At 41.4% G+C, this 20,391-nt stretch overlaps 1 protein-coding gene across 1 annotated transcript in view; it reads left to right on the top strand.

The window, feature by feature from the left end:
* Nucleotides 1–246: 246 nt before the first annotated feature.
* Nucleotides 247–20,391, top strand: part of adgrl2b.1 (adhesion G protein-coupled receptor L2b, tandem duplicate 1) — a 76,060-nt gene continuing 55,915 nt past the window's right edge. Inside the window, exons 1-3 of the mRNA XM_030774827.1 lie at nucleotides 247–308; nucleotides 1,794–1,818; nucleotides 1,893–1,996. Of these exons, the coding sequence (XP_030630687.1) occupies nucleotides 247–308; nucleotides 1,794–1,818; nucleotides 1,893–1,996 (191 nt within the window). The remainder of the gene's footprint in view (nucleotides 309–1,793; nucleotides 1,819–1,892; nucleotides 1,997–20,391) is intronic.

Here is a 20,391-nt window from a genome sequence, read left to right as displayed (position 1 = left end):
GCCACACAAGCAGACACACAAGCACCTACCAAAGCGGAGTGTACGCTATCTCTTCAATGTGCAAATATACATTGGACGTTGCAGAAATGGTCATTGTCGGGGGATATAAAATACCAGTAAAATAAAACATAAAAACCATGTCTCCCCTCCTACAATTCCAGACATTTTACGACATTTTTAGACATGAATATCAAAAACTAAATGTAAGACGTTCTAAGACTTTATATTTTGCACGGATCTTTAAAAATGGCGGTTTCAATCATCGTATACGTACGTCTGGACCAATGGCCGTACACCTATGTCACAAGGTTCCTATTGCGCTGCGAAAGTACCTACCCTGAAGTAGGAGCTAAAAAAGCCCCTCAAAATGGTGTTCTAAGAACTATGATCGTTCTAAGTTCCTGCGGTGCGAACACGTGAAAAAGGGGGTACTTTCTCCAACAGTTCTAAGAACTATGGAAAAGTTCCTCCGGTGCAAAAACGCCTTTAGTTTAGACACTTTTCAACACACCTTTGTCTCTCTCCGACCTGTCAGCCCCTTTAAGACAGAATCTATAAAGTTCATTTCAGTTCTGGCTCTGTATGCAAATAGACAAGCTCTCAATGTTTTGATCCAAATCTCTCTCTCTCTCTCTCTCTCTCTCTCTCTCTCTCCCTCCCTCCCTCCCTCTGAATGCCAAAAATATCTCTGTGTGCATGATGGTTTTTCGAGGAGGATCTAAGGAAAGTGCAGCAGTGCTTGTGTGGAGGTTCATTATAGAATAATCAGGATAGTTGATGAGGAGGCCTGTTTGAGGAGGAGCAGTGGGAAGGCTTATGTTCTCCACACATCAAAGTGTGAAATTCAGCCAATTCAAAGCAAGTGACTGAACTGATTCAGAGCCTACAAACTACCTGTGCTAAACAGAGTGTGCAGGGGGAATAATGCAGGATTCATGGGTGTGCGGAGTGGTGTTTCAGAGATGAAAGAGTAATTTGGTTTTGTGTGTGTGTGTGTCTGTGGGTAAGAATGTGTGGGGCGACAGGCGGTGGCACACCATCCATCTTCAGTATTTTACATATGTCATAACACCCCCCCCCCTCCCCTCCCCTGTAGTAAACCTTTGTCAGAGGCAGACAAAGCGGTTTGGGTTGTTTGTATCTCTGCCTGAGATAAGGAAAGAAACAATAGCCAAACACACAGGTAATTTTAATGGTGTCCTGGCTTGAGCCTGTTGCTGCAGTGACAGTGTGCTCGAGGGACTCCGGGGGAATACTGAAGCAAAAGGCCAAACAGACTCTCAGCAAACGTTCAGCTGACAGTAATCTCCAAACAGACTTCCATGTGAATATGTGAATTTGAAGTACCCACCAGTAGAGTAAGAGAGTCCCTTATGGCAAAGAATTGATCTGTCTTCTTTGTGTAATGCGTGCTTACTCTAGGGAGCTTTAAAACAGAAGAAGAGAACCCTCCATTAGATAATGCAATGTTTTGGCTAAAACAATCACTTGTGTGTTTGCTTTTCTATGGTGTAGGCAAAATATGGCTCATATTCTGATCAATTAGAATTACAGTTCAAATAGTGAAATGTACATAAACAAAGATTTTTTTGTAATCCAAAGCTCATTCAATATGATCAATATGATCTGTTTAAGAGAAAAGCAAAGTTTTTTTTTCTTTTTATTTCGGAAAAACATTGAGTAATCTGCTACAGAATGAGATAGCACTGAGGATTCTTGGATGGCACTAAGTGAAAATTCAGTTTTAAAATTAATTTGTTTCCGATAATCTTCCTAATGTCTTTGTGTTTCAGATGGAAGATGATTGGTGAGGGACCTGTGAGAACGACAGAACGCTGATCACCTTGGCCTGTTTCATCTTTCACTATCATCTGTTGACTATCTGTGGGCAGCAACTGGAGACTGTCCTGAGAGAGCAGAATGGCTGCTGGGCTCTGGAAGTGTCTGCATCTCTATTGGCTGCTCTCCACCCTGCTGCTCCTACACTCCTCAGAAGGTAAGTTTCAAGTTTCAAGTTTCAAGTTTATTTAGAGCCCAATATCACTGTTTACAGTCTCAAAGGGCTTTACAGGCCACAACAGTCAAATCAAAATATGACGGCACCCCCTGACTTAATCCTCATGGCGGGCAAGAGAAAACTCCCCAAAAACCCAAGAGGGAAATGGGAAAATGGGAGAAATCTTGAGGAGGACCACAGAGAGAGGAGACCCCTCCTTGGCCAGACAGGCGTGCAATAGGTGCCGACCACGTGGGCAGTTACAATTGAAAGTAAATTGGGGCATGAACAAAGGGGATGGTGATGTAGACAGGAGGCTGACGGGGGATGGAAGATGATAACACCAGGATGGATCAGTCCACAGGGCGGGAGGAGTCAGGATCACTGGTGTCTCAGGAGTAGCATGTGTGGCTCGACAGAGAGAGAAAGAGAGAGAGAGAGAGACAGAGAGAGAGAGAGAGGGAGAGGGAGGGAGAGAGAGAGAGAAAGAGAGAGAGAGAGACACATTGTCAGATGTTCATTTCCACATAATGGTAAAGGTAAATATACATTGTGTGCCGAGTGCAGGCAGGGACTCCAGCAAGACTAACTAGTACAGCATAGTTAAAAGGGAGAGCTAGAAGGTAATATGGACATGATGGCACTCTGGGACACAAAGCGGCCACCCACTCCACAGTCAACAAACCTGAGTGAACATGTTAGAGTGGGGGGGGGCGACAGCTTCCAAACATCCCAGTTCACCAAACAATCTATGCCCGAGAACCCTCCAGATCTGCTCCTTTGCCTAGTGAAGAGCTATTAGCAAAAGGCTTGGCTAAACAGATAAGTTTTCAGCCTTGACTTAAACATAGAGACTGTGTCTGAGTCTCGAACATTAATTGAGAGGCTATTCCATAACTGTGGGGCTCTGTAAGAGAAGGCTCTGCCCCCTGCTGTAGCCATCATAACTCGAGGTACCAACAAATAGCCTGCACCTTTTGATCTAAGTTGGCGTGGTGGATCATAAGAGACCAGGAGTTCGCGCAGGTACTGTGGCGCAAGACCATTTAATGCTCTATAAGTTAATAGTAAGATTTTATAATCAATACGAGATTTGACTGGGAGCCAGTGCAGTGTGGATAAGATAGGGGTGATGTGATCATATTTTTTGGTTCTAGTAAGAACTCTGGCTGCTGCATTCTGAACTAACTGTAGCTTATTTATACATCTATTAGAACACCCAGACAGTAAGGCATTACAGTAGTCTAACCTAGAGGTAATGAAAGCATGAACCAATTTTTCAGCATCTTGAAATGACAATGCATTTCTTATCTTGTTAATATTTCTAAGATGAAAGAAGGCTATCCTGGTAATATTATCTACATGAGATTCAAATGAAAGACTGGGGTCAATAATTACACCAAGATCTTTTACTGCCGCACCTGATGAAAGAGAAAGGCCATTCAGAGTAACTATGTGATCGGAAAGCTTACTCCTAGCTACATGTGATCCTAGTAAAAGTACTTCTGTTTTTTCAGAGTTGAGTGAAAGAAAGTTCGTAAGCATCCAGTGCCTAATATCCTTTAGACATTCCTCAATTTTGTTAAGTTGGTGTCTCTCGTCTGGCTTCGCTGAGACATACAGCTGTGTGTCATCAGCATAGCAGTGGAAGCTAATACCGTGTTTACGAATAACATTACCTAGAGGTAGCATATATAAAGAGAAAAGCAGTGGGCCTAAAACAGAACCTTGTGGGACTCCAAACTTTACCTCAGTATGTGCAGAGGACTCACCATTTACATCAACAAACTGATAACGATCAGTCAGGTAGGAACTAAGCCATAAGAGGGCCGTTCCCTTAACTCCAACAACATTTTCTAGTCTATCAAGGAGAATGGTATGATCAATGGTGTCAAAGGCTGCACTGAGGTCAAGCAGCACAAGCAAGGAGACACAACCCTGATCAGAGGCCAGTAAGAGGTCATTTGCGACTTTAACCAGTGCTGTCTCTGTGCTGTGATGAGGCCTAAATCCTGACTGATACAGTTCATGGATGTTATTCTTATGTAAGTATGAGCATAACTGCTGTGCTACAGCCCTTTCTAGGATCTTGGAGATAAAGGGGAGGTTAGATATTGGCCTGTAGTTGGACAATGAACAGGGGTCAAGGTCAGGTTTTTTAATTAGGGGTTTGATGACTGCTAGTTTAAAACATTTAGGTACATAGCCAGTATTAAGGGAGGAATTGATTATTTTTAGGATTATTGTAAGGACATCCGCTCTGGTCTTACACTGTATGACATGGACAGGTTTGAAATCCTTCTCTGTTGTTTTGGTACTAATTATGTGAGAGTGTGGTGGCATTGCAGAGGTGTGTATTGCAGATGATTGTAGTCAGTAAATGCAGAAGTTTTCTGGCAATTCTGTGTCGATTAAAATAGAATCTACACTGGTGACATGTAAGGGCTTCAAATCACACAGTTCTTACAAAGACAAAACCAGTTAAATCAAATCTGTAAACAAAGACCAAAACAGTTAAATCATATCAATAAACAAGGACCAATCCAGGTAAATCAAAACAAAGACCAAACCAGTTAAATCATATAATTTAACAAGGACCAAACCAGTTAAATCATATAATTTAACAAGAACCAGACCAGTTAGATCAAATCAATTAACAAAGACCAAACCAGTTCAGTTGTATCATTTCATAAAAAAAAAAAAAACAGTTAAATCACATCAGTTAACAAAGACTAAAACAATTAAATTATACCAATTAGCAAAGACCAAACCAGTTAAATAATATGAACTAACAAAGACCAAACCAGTTCAATTATATCAGTTAACAAAGACCAAAGCAGCTGAATCATACCAGTTAACAAAGGCCGACCCAGTTAAATCATACAATTTAGCAAAGACCAACAGTTAAGTCATATCAATTAACAAGACTGCCCCAGTTCAATCATACTGGTAAACAGAGGAATTAGAGATCTGGCAGACAGAAGCAGGTGTTCGTCTTTTTTTCCCCCTAAACTGCCGATTCCACAATTTCCTGTAATCCCTGCACCTGAATACATCCAATGCAGAGTTAGGCATGTCGTCAAAATGACAGTTTGTTCAGAGATGTAGCCAACATTTGCGGTAATCTCTCAAGAAAATGCCAAGACTTCATTCATTTTCTGCATGACTCTGACTCTGATTAGCATGTTTGGTTGTAATTACAAGTCTAGTCATAAAATGGCTTCCCTACACTCAATCAGAAGCCTTGATCTTGGTATCTCTGTGTAATGACAACCACTTCTTTCTTATTCTTTCCCTGTGTGTGTGTGTGTGTGTGTGTGTGTGTGTGTGTGTGTGTGTGCGAGAACAAAGTCAATTTAATCACACACTTCTGAGCCAAACATTGATTGCTCCACATTTATAAGAAGCTTTCTTTTTAATTATGTTTTTTTTTTCTCTGTGCTTTACACAGTTCACAAGACCTCTATTTTTGCTTCATTTTAATTTGATAGTGAAAAAATGTTTATTTTGTTTGGCAGATTCTCCACAAGTATATGCAACGCTTGTGGAATTTTCTTGGTTTGGACACAAAAAAAAACCCAAAAAACAAAAAAACGAAAAAAAAAAAATAGAGCAAACGTTTGTGAAAGAGACACAGATTTGTACAACTTTGTTTTTACTTTCAGTAATTCATTTGGTATATAGAAATTCATGGCTTATTCTCGTGGCTTATAGACTCGAGGGCTCTTGACTCTGGAGTGACTGATTGTTTGCGCATCCATCAGTGGAGGAATGTGCATGGGTTCCTGTGAAAACAATGTGTTGTCCATCCACAAAATGGCTTTCCGTATACCCTGCCCCCCTGTCCGTACACCCTGCCCCCCTGCCAGCACTGAGACTGTTCAGGGTAAACAGTCTCCACTCATGCCGGGCAAAATTCTCTCCGTGCCGTGAGACACGTGAGAGCGGCTTTGTGATCGCGTACCCGAAAACATGTAACAGACACTTTGAAATCATGCTAATGAAATTCCTCAAACTCTCTCCCTCTGGTTTAGGTGATAATTATTAGAATGGTGGAAGATGTAAACACATTGTTGGTATATCGTCGGTGTTGATAGCAGTTTGTTGAAAGAGCACTGTGGAATGAATGGTTGATCGTGTTTCTCTGAGACAAACATTTTGTTTTAATTTTTTTGTAAATGGCTTAAAAAGTTAAACATGAGCTGACAGCAGTGAAAAATGCAAAAAGCATAAAATAATGTGATTAGTTGTTGCTGCATGAGTGTCATAAGCAGTGTGCACAGCACACACTTCAAACGTCCTTTTGATTTTACAGCGACTGAAATACAAAACACAGATTTGTCACAGACTCCTTCTCTCCAAAGCATTGCCCCTTTTATGTTGCCTTCCTCTTCTGCTCTGTTGTTCTTATGTTTTATTTTCAGGGTTGATTGGAAAACTGTGGAACAGCTTGTGGAGCACTGGCATTGACTGAGGGGTCAGGGGTGGGCTGGCGGTGGGCTCACAGACATAGACTAAAGGTTTCAGTTACAACAGGATTAGGAACATTACAGAGGAGTGGCCTCTGTGCAGGTTCCCACCTGCCGAGGTTGGGGAATACATGTTTTAACGATCTTCAAAGAGGAGAGCATGGTCCATTATGCTGTCTGCTGAGTGTTTTTTGTGGACGTGTTGATGTCTGTTCTGGTGTAAACGGAAGGAATGCGATAGCTACCTTGTTCACATCATTAGACAACACTGCACACTGTGGTGTTTGAGCAGGGGCTGAACATGAAGTGGTGATTTATCTCCGTAATCTCTGAGTAGACAGGGATCATTTCCAGTCGTGGAGGCATTGTTTGTTTTGAGCGTAACAAATGTTTGGCCTGACAAAATATTGAGAGCTGTGGTTTCTGCTGCAGTTTGTGTTTGTTTGCCAAATGACAGAGGGTTGGAGGTGTGAATGTACTGTGGAAATGAAAGGACATTAAGTTGCTGCAGTATAATTGGGCTGAATACATCTTCCACTCATTACACTGAAACATTTCTCTTCATTTGAAAAACAGTTTAAAATTTCTAATCAGTCTTCCTCAGCTACTGAAAAAAAATATGGATAAAATATGGTCTTTAGCCAGAAGTTAAAGTCAAAACCAGTAGTTAATGCTCTGTTCCGGAGGCAGCCAGGGTGGGCACTTTATGGGCTTAAGCCTGCTGAATAACAGTGTTTAGGACATCTGGATTTTAAAGACATCTAACTATGTTAAATGAGATTTAGTCTAAAAAAAATTAATTATCGCATGGAGCTGGGTTATAGTGCCTGGGAGGTCTGGCGGTTCGGTGAGAAGGGAAAACAAACTCTGAGGCCTTTTGTTCGCTACCCTTTCCAGGTCTCGTGGTGAAAACCCAACTCGTTTGTCCGGACGCCTCCCTCTGTCTTCTGTCAAATGACTGTTCTGTCATCCATTATCACGCTCAGTTTGACTTTGTTTTGTTTTGGAGTTCTTGATTGCGTGTGTGTGTGTGTGTGTTTGAGATTCCTGTCTGGGTCATGGGGGCTCATTGACAGGGTTAACATGAATTATCGCCTCATTACCATGGGAGAGGAAGATGGTGCCGATGTCAGTGGTGCAGCCCAGAACATGCACACAAAAAACACGACTTTGGTCTTGAGAGACTTCCTTCCCAGAACAGAAACCATCCATGAAGCAAGTACAGCTGTGTGGCTGAGATCTCCGGCCTGCTGCTGATGGAATCTGTGAAGAGGAATGGCAGTCTTGGGAGAGTGGTTAAAAGCTAAACACTATTAATTGAAACACATATTTGACTGAGCCATTGACCAATTGAGTTTGTTCTAAACAAGGTATCAAATCAAAATGTTTTTGATGGAAGAAAAATGTAACACCTCTCCAGTCATGTTTCTCTCTCTCTCTGACCTTAATGACAGTGAATGGGGAAATGATTCTCTTCCCCTTAGTGAAAACAGGGCATTGCCCATTCAGTTCAAATCTGAGTCTCACCGCCGGCTGGCTTGGGCATGCCTGAGAACACAGTAGGCCGTGCTCTGGGAGGGTCAGTGACTCTGTGAACTTACAGATAAATCCCGGCAAATAACATGGGTCTCCACGAATGCCATGTTACCACGGAGATGCTTCCATGCTAATAAGTGAAAAGAAGTAGTGACTGGGAACGAAAATCAAAAATGGGAATTTTGTTTCTTTTTGTCCCCATCATCAGATCTTATATTGCAGTGGAAACCTGGGAAATGTAGGCAAACAGTTGAGTTAAAGCAGTTTTAAAATCAAATTACCTAAAGCATAGGTCTGGTTTTTGTTTTTGCATTTTCAGATCTAATCTCTGAAAGTTCCAGACATCAAAAGTAGCCAGAATGCTAACCCTCTAATGATACTTTTCTTGGTGTGAATAACAGAAAGTCATGGTTTGTAAAGTACACAGCCATGGTCCTGGTTTAACACTCATTTATGGCGTTATGTCATGAATATAAAGCTGTTAGCCTGTCTAATAAGGCTATGATAGAGAGACATTAAGTCAGAGAGGAGCTTTAAACACTTATCTGGATTAGTAGTGTTACTGAAGTCTGAGCTCACCGAGCCTTCTCAACACCGCTCTGAGCTGAGACGAGGAGGAACAGACAACAAGGGATCCACTAGGTCAGGGGATACAAAGTTCCAAAATGGTAATAAAACAAAATTTTAAATGAGCTGAAATCATATATTTGATAAATGTGTTTTGTGAAGCATTATGCTAAATATAATATCTTAAGCCAGTGGATTTCAATAAAAACACACTGTAATGACTAACAGTAGTGTTTGCATAGGAAAAGCTAAGTCTCTGTAAAAGGATGAAAGATGAATTTTAATAACAGGTCTGTCTCATGTTGAAGTCAAGTTTGAAAAATAGCTGAAAAAATTAAATGAAAGAATTAACGAAGAGAAACGATGAATATCTTTTACTTCAACCCAAATGAGCAGATCAGAATGTTTTTGTGGAGAGGTCTGCATTCATGATAAGTATCATTTGAACATTGGAATGTACTGCTTCATTCCAAAAAATCAAATGGTTTTGTTCAGTGGTTTATTTTGGCATGTCTTTTCCTCTCTCATAATTACAGTAAAGCAATAAGTTCTCTTTTTGTATTTCATTGACACCACGGAAATCAAGTTGTTTGTCATTGGTTATCTGGTGTAACCCCCTGTAATTGACCCACTACCAGTGCAAGGTTGACTGGCTGATATGACAGATGTTTACAGGTTTGACTGCAGCCTATGCCAGCATTACTCATATTTCACAGTGTAAAATTAGCTTTAGCTGTTTTTTGCTCTTTAATCTTAAATTTTTTTATTTGATTGTCTCCTCATTGTCAGCAGGTTCTCTAACTCAGTGCTTGGTAGAGTCAGTAAATTTGGTTTCAGGGAGTTGAGTTTTAAGTACTCTCATTTTGTCTGGTTACAGTGTTACTCACACGAATGTTACATACGTGACTTTTGGGTTTGTCTGGTTACAGTGTTACTCACATGAATGTTACATACATGACTTTTGGGTTTGTCTGGTTACAGTGTTACTCACATGAATGTTACATACATGACTTTTGGGTTTGTCTGGTTACAGTGTTACTCACATGAATGTTACATACATGACTTTTGGGTTTTCTGACAGTCATGGCTGCTCATTTTTACATCCACTTTGCATTTTCTCTCAAAGCATTCTCAGCCTGTGCTTATACAGTGTTTACAATACTGCAGCAAGACAGAACTGAAGCTGAAGTCATTTTAACTCAAGTGTATTTTGGACTGAACAGTCAAAAGTCTGGCCATTCACTCAGACAAATGGGGAGGTATGGAGAACTACATACTGCTGTTCACTGAATGCTTTATTCAACCATTTTAACCACCATCCTAATGTGACCACAAAGACACGCGAAAACATCTGTTTTTTTACTTCACTCATAATGTGACCACTTGGAATAAAACCAGAAAACTGAACGGAGTGAAAACAAAACCTGGGGAAACATGGCCACAGTGCAAGAACAATGTGAATTCCAGAGGAAGACGACCTTTAAGCTGACAGCATAAGCATGATTCTTTTTTTTGGTCACTGAAGGAGGAAGCAGGGATGAGAGGTAATATTAGGCCTGGGGGAGAGGGGAGGGGGCGTCAGGCAGAGATTTAGTCGCTGAACAGGGCTGGATAAACCCCTGATCAGGACAAAAGTTCCCACAAGCCCAGTGGATTTAAGAGCTCATGGTGGAGCACCAGGGCTCCCGGAGTCGAATACACTTTATTGTCTGTTTACATCTGATAGTAAAACCCCTAGTTTTATGTCGTCGGAGATGAACGGATTGCTGCATGTCTCTAAAGGGTTGGGAGACATGGCTCTTGACAGTTTGAGTTTGGGCACTAAGCTCATCCTAAATCTCCCCCCTGACGGCTCCACAGCCACAAAGTCCATTCTCACCACCTGGCGTTAAGGCAATGCACCTCAGGATTACTGCCCACTTACGCTTTCTGCACCCGTCCCAGGCCTCCTGACAGACCTCCCCACCACCCTGCCCCCCACCCAACCAAGAGCTTTCTCTTAATAATAGAGCCGTCTGCTTTTTATCTGTAGATAATGTCTAGTAAAAATAGGGGACATGTAAACTAACACTTTGCTTTCCTATAAGCTCTGACTCGGGACTTCCCTTCCTGTGGTTGGCTCACCAGACAACTGTTATGACAAAGCAGTGCATTTAATCTGGAGAGGAAGCTTTTAGGCTTCATCAAGCTGTCAGCATTGGCTCGCAACAAAAATGATATTGCCTGTAAAACAATATTTATACGACACAGGACACCTAAGATGCTAGCAGATTACATAGAGGAAAAAAAAATTCTCATCATTTTCCTCTTTCAGTAAATGTCATTGAGTCTGAGATATACGTTACGTGAATGTTTATTGTACTTTATATTATATAACTTTGTTTTATCTAATCTTTGTTATACATGTTTGTAAGGGAATACATAGCAACAACAAATGATGTTTGTCAAAGATTTAATTAAACTAACCAATGAGCAGGTGAAGGAAAATATTTATCTGTTGAAGGAAAGTTTTTATCTGTTGTGACTAAATGCTAATGTTTTAGATGTCCTGATATATAGTTTTAATTTGTTTTAGATGAGTTTTAATGAATTTATTTTTAAATGACTGACTAAAAAAAAAGATAATAATGGAAGAAAGACGGGAGAAAATTTGGAACATACTGTTAGATGTGATTTTAATTAAATGTATTGTAGTATTTGTGCCATGGTTGTGAGTGGAATTGTCAGCCAAGCCAGGCCTCTGTGCCTCATATGCTCACAGGTCTAGATTGTCTTGGGCCCTTTTCCCTCAGTGCACAGGACCCCATCCCCACCACGGCCAAATACACTGCAGTGGGGGGGGGGGTGTAGAAATGTCACCTAAGTCAGGCAGACAAAGATGGTTTTTGTTTGCCCTGTATTGCTTCTGTTGACCCCCTGCATGTAGTGTTTTCCCTGAGTGGAGTGGCTGGGCCAGACGTACTTATCAAGGGGACGGACAGCAGCCCGTCCATCAGCAAGGCCTCTGGAGAGATGACATACTTGTCCCCCTGCACCAACCTCCTAAAAAGGGAAGAGGCGCATGCACAAGGTCATCTCTAGTCAATCAGGATGGGGAAGAAGATAGAGTCTAGAGAGATAGACAAAATAGAGTGATAGAATGATTGAGTGAGTGAGTGAGTGGTGGACACTTCAAATGCTTGCCGTAAACTGTTCATCTGTACCCGCGATATTTATCATCTGAACCTATGATGTTTAAGTCCTGGTTGTGTTTTTTTTTTTCTGTGAGTCTGACCATGTTGTGTTTAGTTGTGAGTGAGACTGTGTTGTGTTTTTCTGTGAGTCAGACTGGGTTGTGCTTACTTGTGAGTCTGATTGTGTTGTGTTTAGTCGTGAGTCTGACCGTGTTGTGTTTTTCTGTGAGTCTGACTGTGTTGTGTTTTTCTATGAGTCAGAGTGTGTTGTGTTTCTCTGTGAGTCTGATTGTGTTTCTGTGAGTCAGTGTGTTGTGTTTTCCTGTGAGTAAGACTGTTTTCCATTTTTCTGTGAGTCTGTATTCCGTTTTTGTGTGAGTCTGACTGGATTGTGTTTAGTTGTGAGTCTGACTGTGTTGTGTTTAGTTGCGAGTCAGACTGTGTTGTGTTTTTCTGTGAGTATGACTGTGTTGTATTTAGTTGTGAGTCTGACTGGGTTGTGTTTAGTTGTGAGTCTGAGTTTGCCATAATTCACGTTGAAAGAAATGTGTACTTGGTGAGCCAGAGAGAGCAGCCTTATTCAGAGAGATCTCGGCCTAGAACCTGTGGCTTTTGTCACATGTGTGGATAACTGTCTCTTTTGAGTCACTCATGCTCTTTGTGATTTCTCATAAAGACAGTGAACTGGTTTGTTGACATAAATATGTTTTTCTTTAGTTTGTTTGTTTAGTTTAATGGAGAGAGGTATGTATGTGTACCAGTTATACCGGGTGTTGTGTATGCAGTTTGAAAAAGACTCATTCGAAGGGGGGGTTAAAGGATGCTGAATGTGGGACGTTAAGCTCACAAGGGCAGAGCGGAGCAAAGTAGAGAAGGTTTGTATATAAAATCATTCACAATAGCAAAGAATCAAAGCACTGAAGCAAAGAATCTTCACTGAATGACAAATAAAGCATTCACACTCAGAGCGTTCAAACACTGGAGAGAGCAGTAATGAGACACGGAGGGGAGAGGCGGATGAGTTTTCTCCCATTAGCTTGCCTGTTCAAGTGACATTATGCAGACTTGTGTCATAGCTTTTCCAAAAGTTCATCTAGTGTTAATTAGTTCACTACAGATTAATGAGATTCAGCTGTCATGAAACAGAATAAAACATTTTTTGTGGTTTTTCCCCTCTTTAGTATGTATATTTAAATTGCCATAAAGGTAAATTAGCACATAGTGTTTTGACTAAAAATGTTTCATTTGACGATCAAACATATAGGTATCTCCTGGGCTTTTGCGGCTTTTTGAATGACACTGTTTCGTCTGTGTTTAGGGATGTTTTAAGTTCTGTTCCTCTCATACATTTTGTTCTGTCTTTTAATGGAGTAGTTATCACAAACGTCTTCAAACTGGACAAATTAGATTAGCCAGGTGTCGTGCTTTGTTGAGGACTCGGGTCAGGTAGGAGATGTGAATAGTTGGGTTATTTTCTTTCTGAAGAGAGACTGGTGCCGTGACCACCTTGAAACGTTTTCGTACTGAGGAATTGCTGTTTTTGTGTTTGACAGCCTCAACTGTGACCAGTCAAGAAGAAAAAAGAATAATGTTGAAAACAAGCAAGCAAACAAACAAAACAAACAAAAAAAAGACAGTCCAATCTTTCTGTCCTCTCTCGACAGTGAGCAAATTACCACGTTGACATTCTTCTTGCTCGGTACAAATTTTTATTGTAACGTTCAGTGAGTCACAAAACTCCTTTTATTCTTAAAGAAAAATTGGCCTCAGAAAGCTTTAAGAATGACTTGTATTTTGTAAATATCCAGAGAGGGGGAGAAGATGGTGCTGAACAGACCAGCCAGCAGAACTTTTGTAAATTTTTTTTTTTTTTTTAAATCCAGTTTCACTGAATTAGTGCGCTCTTAAGTATTAAATGATTCATTGTATTATTATGATGCACAACTGTGTGAACATTTGAGCAGTTCAGTTTGCAGCAATTGACCTGTAGTTTCTGCTAACGAATGTGTGTAAAGTCTGAAATGGCAGAATCTTCATGAGTGTGGAGAGTTAAGAGAATAGGAGTGGCAAGGAATTGAATGGCCTCTCGTTTCCTGACTGAGAAGGGTTTCAGGACAAGCTGGGCTATGGATTACCTCTGGGATATGGATTACCTCTGTAATCCTCAGCGGATTATGAACATATGTTTCATTATGATTCCTCCTTGCTTCAGAAAATGCTTTCTAATAGCAAGAGAAGGAGGAGGTCAGAGGTCAGACAACTGATTAATAGGGAAATGATCTTCAGATTAAACAAGTTTGTCAAAGCACCATAAGACCAGCCATATTAAGTAGATTTCCGTTGTTGTTGTTTTTGCTTTCAAGGCCAAGTGGGCATATGTTTAGTCTCTCAGACAGGCTGGCTCCTTTGGGCACAGCAGATGTTCCTGCATTGGGTCTGAATGGGGAGAATTGAAAGGAGCTGTCTGATCGAACAGCACATTCTGAACCAACTCGCTGTGTTCTGGTTGAATTTGACTTCAACTACGTAACAGCAGATTAAGACCTCTGTATTTGTGTGCAAGCGAGATCAGACCGTCCCCCCTTTTTTATTAATTTACTTTCAGGTGAGAGATTGGGTCCAGGCTAGGTTAATCTTACATACCTTTACACCAGAGTGCTCTTGTTTACAGAAGTGAGGAATCCAGGTGTCTGTTCCACCACAAGACCCACTTCAGTTCAGCTGCAGCAACACCTGACTCCAGCCAAGACAAGACAAGAGTGAACATGCTTAATGTGTCAGGCCCCTTTAAAAGTCCTGCTGAAGTTAGTTTTGGGTGGAATACAACTCCTATGATACCTGAATGAGCAGCAGTGAGCTGTGTTCACGGCAACACAGATGAATTAGGAAACCAAAATGAGATGGTTCTCTCCATAAACCTTTTTCGCCTGTGCCATTTTTCAAAACATTAAGGTTGGAACTTCTCAAAAATACCCAAACAGGAATGCTGTTTTTCTATCCTTCAGGGTTAGCTGTCTCATCTGGCTTTCATAGTGGAGTTGTGCAGAATGGAATTAGTGTAACACGAGACAGCCAGGGAGGGATGTATCCTTGCGCCCCTCACGCAGGCCTGGTGTTGCTGAACCCTTCTCCAGCCATGGCTACATCAATAACAGATAATTCTCAAATGTCTGACCGGGGACAAAATTTAGAGTGGGCCCTAACATTGGACACATTGTGAGAACAAATGTCTCTTTATTTGCATAAGCCTATTAACATCATTTTACCAGAGGAATATTTTGTTAGGAAAACTGTTTCACCTGTTCATATTGAACAAAAAATATGTTTAGTAGCTTTTTGGTGACACTAGGTTTATCTAGTATTCTGTTTTGTTGTAGCACATTAAAAAGAAAAGCACAAGGCCTTAAGTGCTTTGTGTTTTGAATATCACTGCAGTGTCTCCTATGAAGAGACATGGTAACTCTGTTATTTTATTAATTTCATTTTGTGTGTGTGCATGGGTGTGTTATATTTTGTTATATTTTTGCTTTTTCATGAGAGGTATTTTGAATATGTTTTTGATCACCCCCCACCCCCACCTGTCTCTCTTTTCCTTTGGAAAACTTGTCTTCATCCCCAAACATCTCCTCCGCTCACACCTCTCCCCTGCTCCTGATATTGGATTACAGAAGCATAAGTGCAGTGCTTAACTCCAAGATTCACCATCTTTTCTTCTCATGACAATGTCAGGAGCAAATGATACTGAGAATGAGACTACAAGAAAAAAAATGCAAACACCACTCAGGGAGCCCCTGCTGAGCCTGCAGTGGGGCCTTTCTTCCCTGGCCAAAGGCAACAACCACCCTCCTCCCCCATGCCCCACCCCCCTACACCCTCCACCCTGCACCCTCCTCCCCCATGCCCCACCCCCCTACACCCTCCACCCTCCTCCCCCATGCCCCCAACTTCCCCCACTCTGAGGGAAACTTCCTTGTCAAGGCTTGAATGGAGAACAATAGGAGCTGGCGTGGTGGTGGATTTGCATGCAGCTGTTTGCTGTTACCACAGCCGACAAAGACCAAGCAAAGGCATGGTAATACAGGGTGACAAGCATCATGTGACGCCTGGACCCCCTGTCTGGAAATGTCCCAGTCCACTCTGCCCCATCACCAGGGAAACCCGCTTTTTCCCCTAGCCAGATGAGATTTTTGGGGCCTACTGTGTTTGTCTGATGTTGTCATGTGAGAGAACTGAGAGTGGCAGAATTGGTGACAGATTTAGCTCTTAATGACAGTGCTCAGAGCCCACGGAGAGACTCCTGCTGAAGACAAGTGTGGAATGGGTCAGCACTGGCCTGGTATTGGCCAACTCCAGTGGAGAGATGAAATGTACTTACACTTTTGTCTGTCCTTCTCAGTCACGGTTATCCAATACCTAAGCTCCCTCAACTGTGACAGAGTCCCATAAGGCTACGTCTGCTTTATGTTTTTCTCTTTTCCTCTGTTTTCTTCCTCCCAAAAGCATTCATCTGAGCCTTTGGTGCCACAGCCAATTTTAAGGGTGTTGATAAAAAACAAAATTTGTATTGTCGAGAGAGGATTTGTACTCGTAAAGTATGGTCCAGCGACCAAAAGAAAGGGGAACGGCTCTGAATGTGTGAGACATTGTGCAGCAGTGCTGGGCTGTGTGGCTGCTCTGCTCGGCTCATTCGCAGGCTTAGATAGGTGGACGGGAGGAGGCAAAAGAAAAGCTACTTTTCTCCACTGACCAGAATGCCTGATAAGATTCTATGTCAGCAAGGCCAGGAGAATAGAGAGGGGTGGGGTTTAGGGGAATAACAGCCAATTACAGCATTGCCAACATGGTTGCCATGGTAATGGGATTGACCATTCTATGTAATATATTATTTATGGCCCACGATGCCCCCTTAACATGATCTTATTCAAAAAGAGACAGTGAGATAAAGAGAGATCCTGGCCTGGGCTTTCACCTTAAGGGACTTTCGAGACATTGTTGTCTTTCTTTCTTTCTTTTTTTCTTTCTTTCTATCTTTCTTTCTTTCTATCTTTCTTTCTTTCTTTCTTTCTTTCTTTTCCGCTTTTCTTCCCTTTGAGCGGAAGTCTCAGCCATTGCCAACACATCACTTGAGTTAAGGCAGAATTTCAAGAATCAACTGGGACAAGGAGCATGATGTGATGTATCTTTGCAAAGGCACCAAGAGAGGAGCTAGCAAACAACACACACACACAAAAAAAAACAGTGCTCCTGCATATTCACAAATGTCAATCATAGTCCAGTAACACTAGATGAGTTTTAACATACCACCACACTGTGTTAAAGGCCCAGTGGTGTGTATTGATATAGTCTTCTCTTGGGAAGCCTGTGGTGAAAACCACCAGTGGCAGTTCTGATTTTACAGGCTGTTCACTAAACTTTAATACACAAAACTGGCCTGAGGCAGAAGAAAAATGCTAATCTGAGGTGACTGTGCCCAGACCTGAATAACAGTGTAATTACTGTTCAGAATCTCCTTCTCCTCCAGTATTGATTTAGCCGTTCATTCACACCCACTGCAGCTCTCGGACACGGGGGGTGGGCTCAGACAGGCGGGGGGAGAGTAGCACTCAGGCCTAAGGCGTCATCTATTGCTCGGCCTGTGTTGACAAGCTGTTTGCAGTAGGACCGCATACTTGTGATGGATGTGGCATACTGTTCTTTGGTGAAGAGCAGGAGAGAAAGGTTGGGAGAGGTGGTTTTGCGTCAAAGACCATACGACATTTTCTCTCGCGAAGCTACAAACGCAGCCTCCCTCTCTCTCTCTCTCTCTCTCTCTCTCTCTCTCTCTCACTCTCTCTTTCTCTCAGTGTTTTCTGTTTCAATGTGATAAAGCTGTCATACTGCTCAGTGAGAAACGACCACCACACCAGCCATCAGTCCTTGCTGGTGGAGCAGAGGGAGCACTCTGGTTTTGGCTCCCACACCTCTCTGGACAGCTCTTTAATGAAGTTATGGATGGCTGTAGTCACTGGAGGCTCTAACCAAAGGCAGGGGTGTGTTCTTCCAGCTCACCTCTCACGTATCAATGAATGACAGACAGAGATAGCGCTCTGCACCGTAGCTGCTCCCAGTGTGTTCTCTGAGCCGCTTCAAGTTGTATGCTGAATAAAACTCTGAGAATGCTGGACTGTTTACCTATCAAAAAAACATCACAAGACTCTGTAGTTTTGTCACACACAAAAGATATTGTTGTTCATGCAAAGATTTTGATTTTGTGCCAGAACTTTTGCTGGTTAGACTATGTTAGCTTTTTTTCTGTAGACAACTCTTCCTTTTCTACCTTGTGTACAGAGTATGAACATTAGGTAATAAGTAATAGGCAGTGTGAATGGAGAAGCTTGTTGCAAACTGTGATTAGTAAAAGAAATGAAACTTCCATTTAGAGTGTTTTTAGCCCTGTTAAAATCCTGAGTTTTAGACAGTAGGTAGTAATACAACATTATGATTTTGCTGTAAGAATGAGATCACTAATAATGTAAGGTCAGCTGAGTCTACGTATGTTAAACCCTTTTAAGTATGCTCATTTGGTTTGTCAAATGGTCATGAATGTGTCATTCATTGATTCATTCTTCCAAAAACTTGTATGGAATGATGGAGTGTGATGTCTTTGGGCTGTGGTTTCTGTAGTAGGAGTTTTGTGCTGTTGTAGAGCAGTCTGATCCATCGAATGTGTTCAGAATTGTTTTTTCTGTAAGCAGAATTGTTTTTTTCTTTAGGATATCAGTAAATCCAGAAGTTTTGTGTGCGTGTTGGTGAAGGTCAGCTTGCCCCTGGGTGTGAGTCTGGGTTTGTATGCATGATGTGACGTGGGTTAGGAATGAGTGTTGTTAAGGGTGAGCAGTGGACAGGCTGAGAACAGCGGCAGCATTTGTGTCTGGCACAGGCTAATGGTTGTGTGGGCTGTCTGACCTCCCCTGATGTCTGTGTTGAGGGAATTAGTGCAGGAGTGCTAAATGAGACGATCACATGGCACAAGTCTTTCCCTCTCAACATTGTATATGGATAAGAGCAGGAAAACACCTATGGTAAGAGTTATTGCGTAATAAGTGCTTATTGGCAGTTGAGCAAGTGAACCATGCTCTCTGACACCCGCTCTACACTGTTTCTGAATGTCATAGCAAACTCTTCTTTCTTTCTTTCTTTCTTTCTTTCTTTCTGTGTCTTTCTGTGCATAGCAGTTACTGTCTGAGAGTGTATTTCTCAGTTGGAAAAACAGCCTTTTCAAATAATTTGTTGAAGGGGAACACAATCGAGCAAAATAGTTAATTTTCCCCCTAAGCATGGCTGTTTGGCAACACTCAAGTCTGACGAGCCTGGCTTATAGATTTTGCCTCCTGTGTGGACTCCACATAGTGCCTCTGTCGATTTCCAGCACTGTATAATGGCTAAAATTACACTTCATGCTGCTAGGATACGCTTTTTTCTTCCTCTCATTGTCCACCCTCCATGCCCCCCCCCCCCTTCTCTCTCTCTCTCTCTCTCTCTCTCTCTCTGCGGCTGTAGTTATGGAAAACACACACTCAGTAAGCCCATGTGCGTTAACAAGTGACCCAGTTGATTTGAGAAGTGTGGGGTTTTCTCATGAAGGTATGGAGGATGTGATGGCTAACAATTTAGGATGGTGCTGCAGTGTTGTAACTCCAATGTTTTGGTTGTTATGATAGTAACATTTTTTCTGATATTATGTGTACATATATAGTAATGTCGATATAAAACAGTTGTAAAGTGAATTAAGAAACAACATCAGACGGTAATTAATCACAGAGTATGTCCATTTTACCAGCTACAGAGGCACCGCATTCACTGAGACTTTCAGGTTTAAATTAATTGAACAATGGTGTTTTTATGTTCTCTTGATAAACTTGTTTTCTGGGATTTAGGATGAACTCTTTAATATGCTTTACTCTCCGTTCAAGTCATAAACATTTTACATTGAGCATCTCTGTGCTGCCCTGACCTTTTACTTTTTCATTTCTCTTTATTTATTTATTTAAAATTATTTATTTTTTGAACAGCAGAATATAAGGTACACTATGTGAATGTTAAGAAAATGAGTATCACAGTGGTGCTCACTGGCAAGCAGTTAATATCTAAATTTACATGCCTTTTTTAATAAGTACACAAACTTTTATTGTCTTCTTGGTGACATGTGGGTTCATGCCCATCATTAAAACCCAGACACATGCATCAATCCTTTTAATTGTTCATTCCTGAGAACTGTTTTGCTCGTGACAGAACAAAATTCAGTTTAACTTTCAATTTATTTCTGTTTATATAATGCCTTTGGTTTCTGGCCACTCATTCTGTGATTCTCGGCAGTGTTCATGTTTCACCCAGTGTTTTATGTCAGTGTTACAGTAGAAGAGAAAAACGTATTCCCACAGGTTGTTAGAGCTAGTTTGACTGGCCTCTTCATTTAGATTGGCCTTCCCTTGTGAGACAGGACTTCATTATTCTTCTCTGAGCTTCATGCTCTTGTTTCTTTATTTGTTTGTTGTTTTGTTGTGTTTGTCCATTTTTGGTGTTTTTCCATTCCAGTTTTATTCCATGCTTTAGTATTTCATGTTTGGTTGTGAGGAAAAACCTGTTCTGTGCTGATTTTCCCCACATGGTT

This window comes from Chanos chanos, chromosome 5 (genome assembly GCF_902362185.1).
Source record: "Chanos chanos chromosome 5, fChaCha1.1, whole genome shotgun sequence".
NCBI lineage: Eukaryota > Metazoa > Chordata > Actinopteri > Gonorynchiformes > Chanidae > Chanos > Chanos chanos.
Note: the sequence above shows the minus strand (reverse complement) of the source record. Positions and strands in the feature narration are given on the sequence as shown.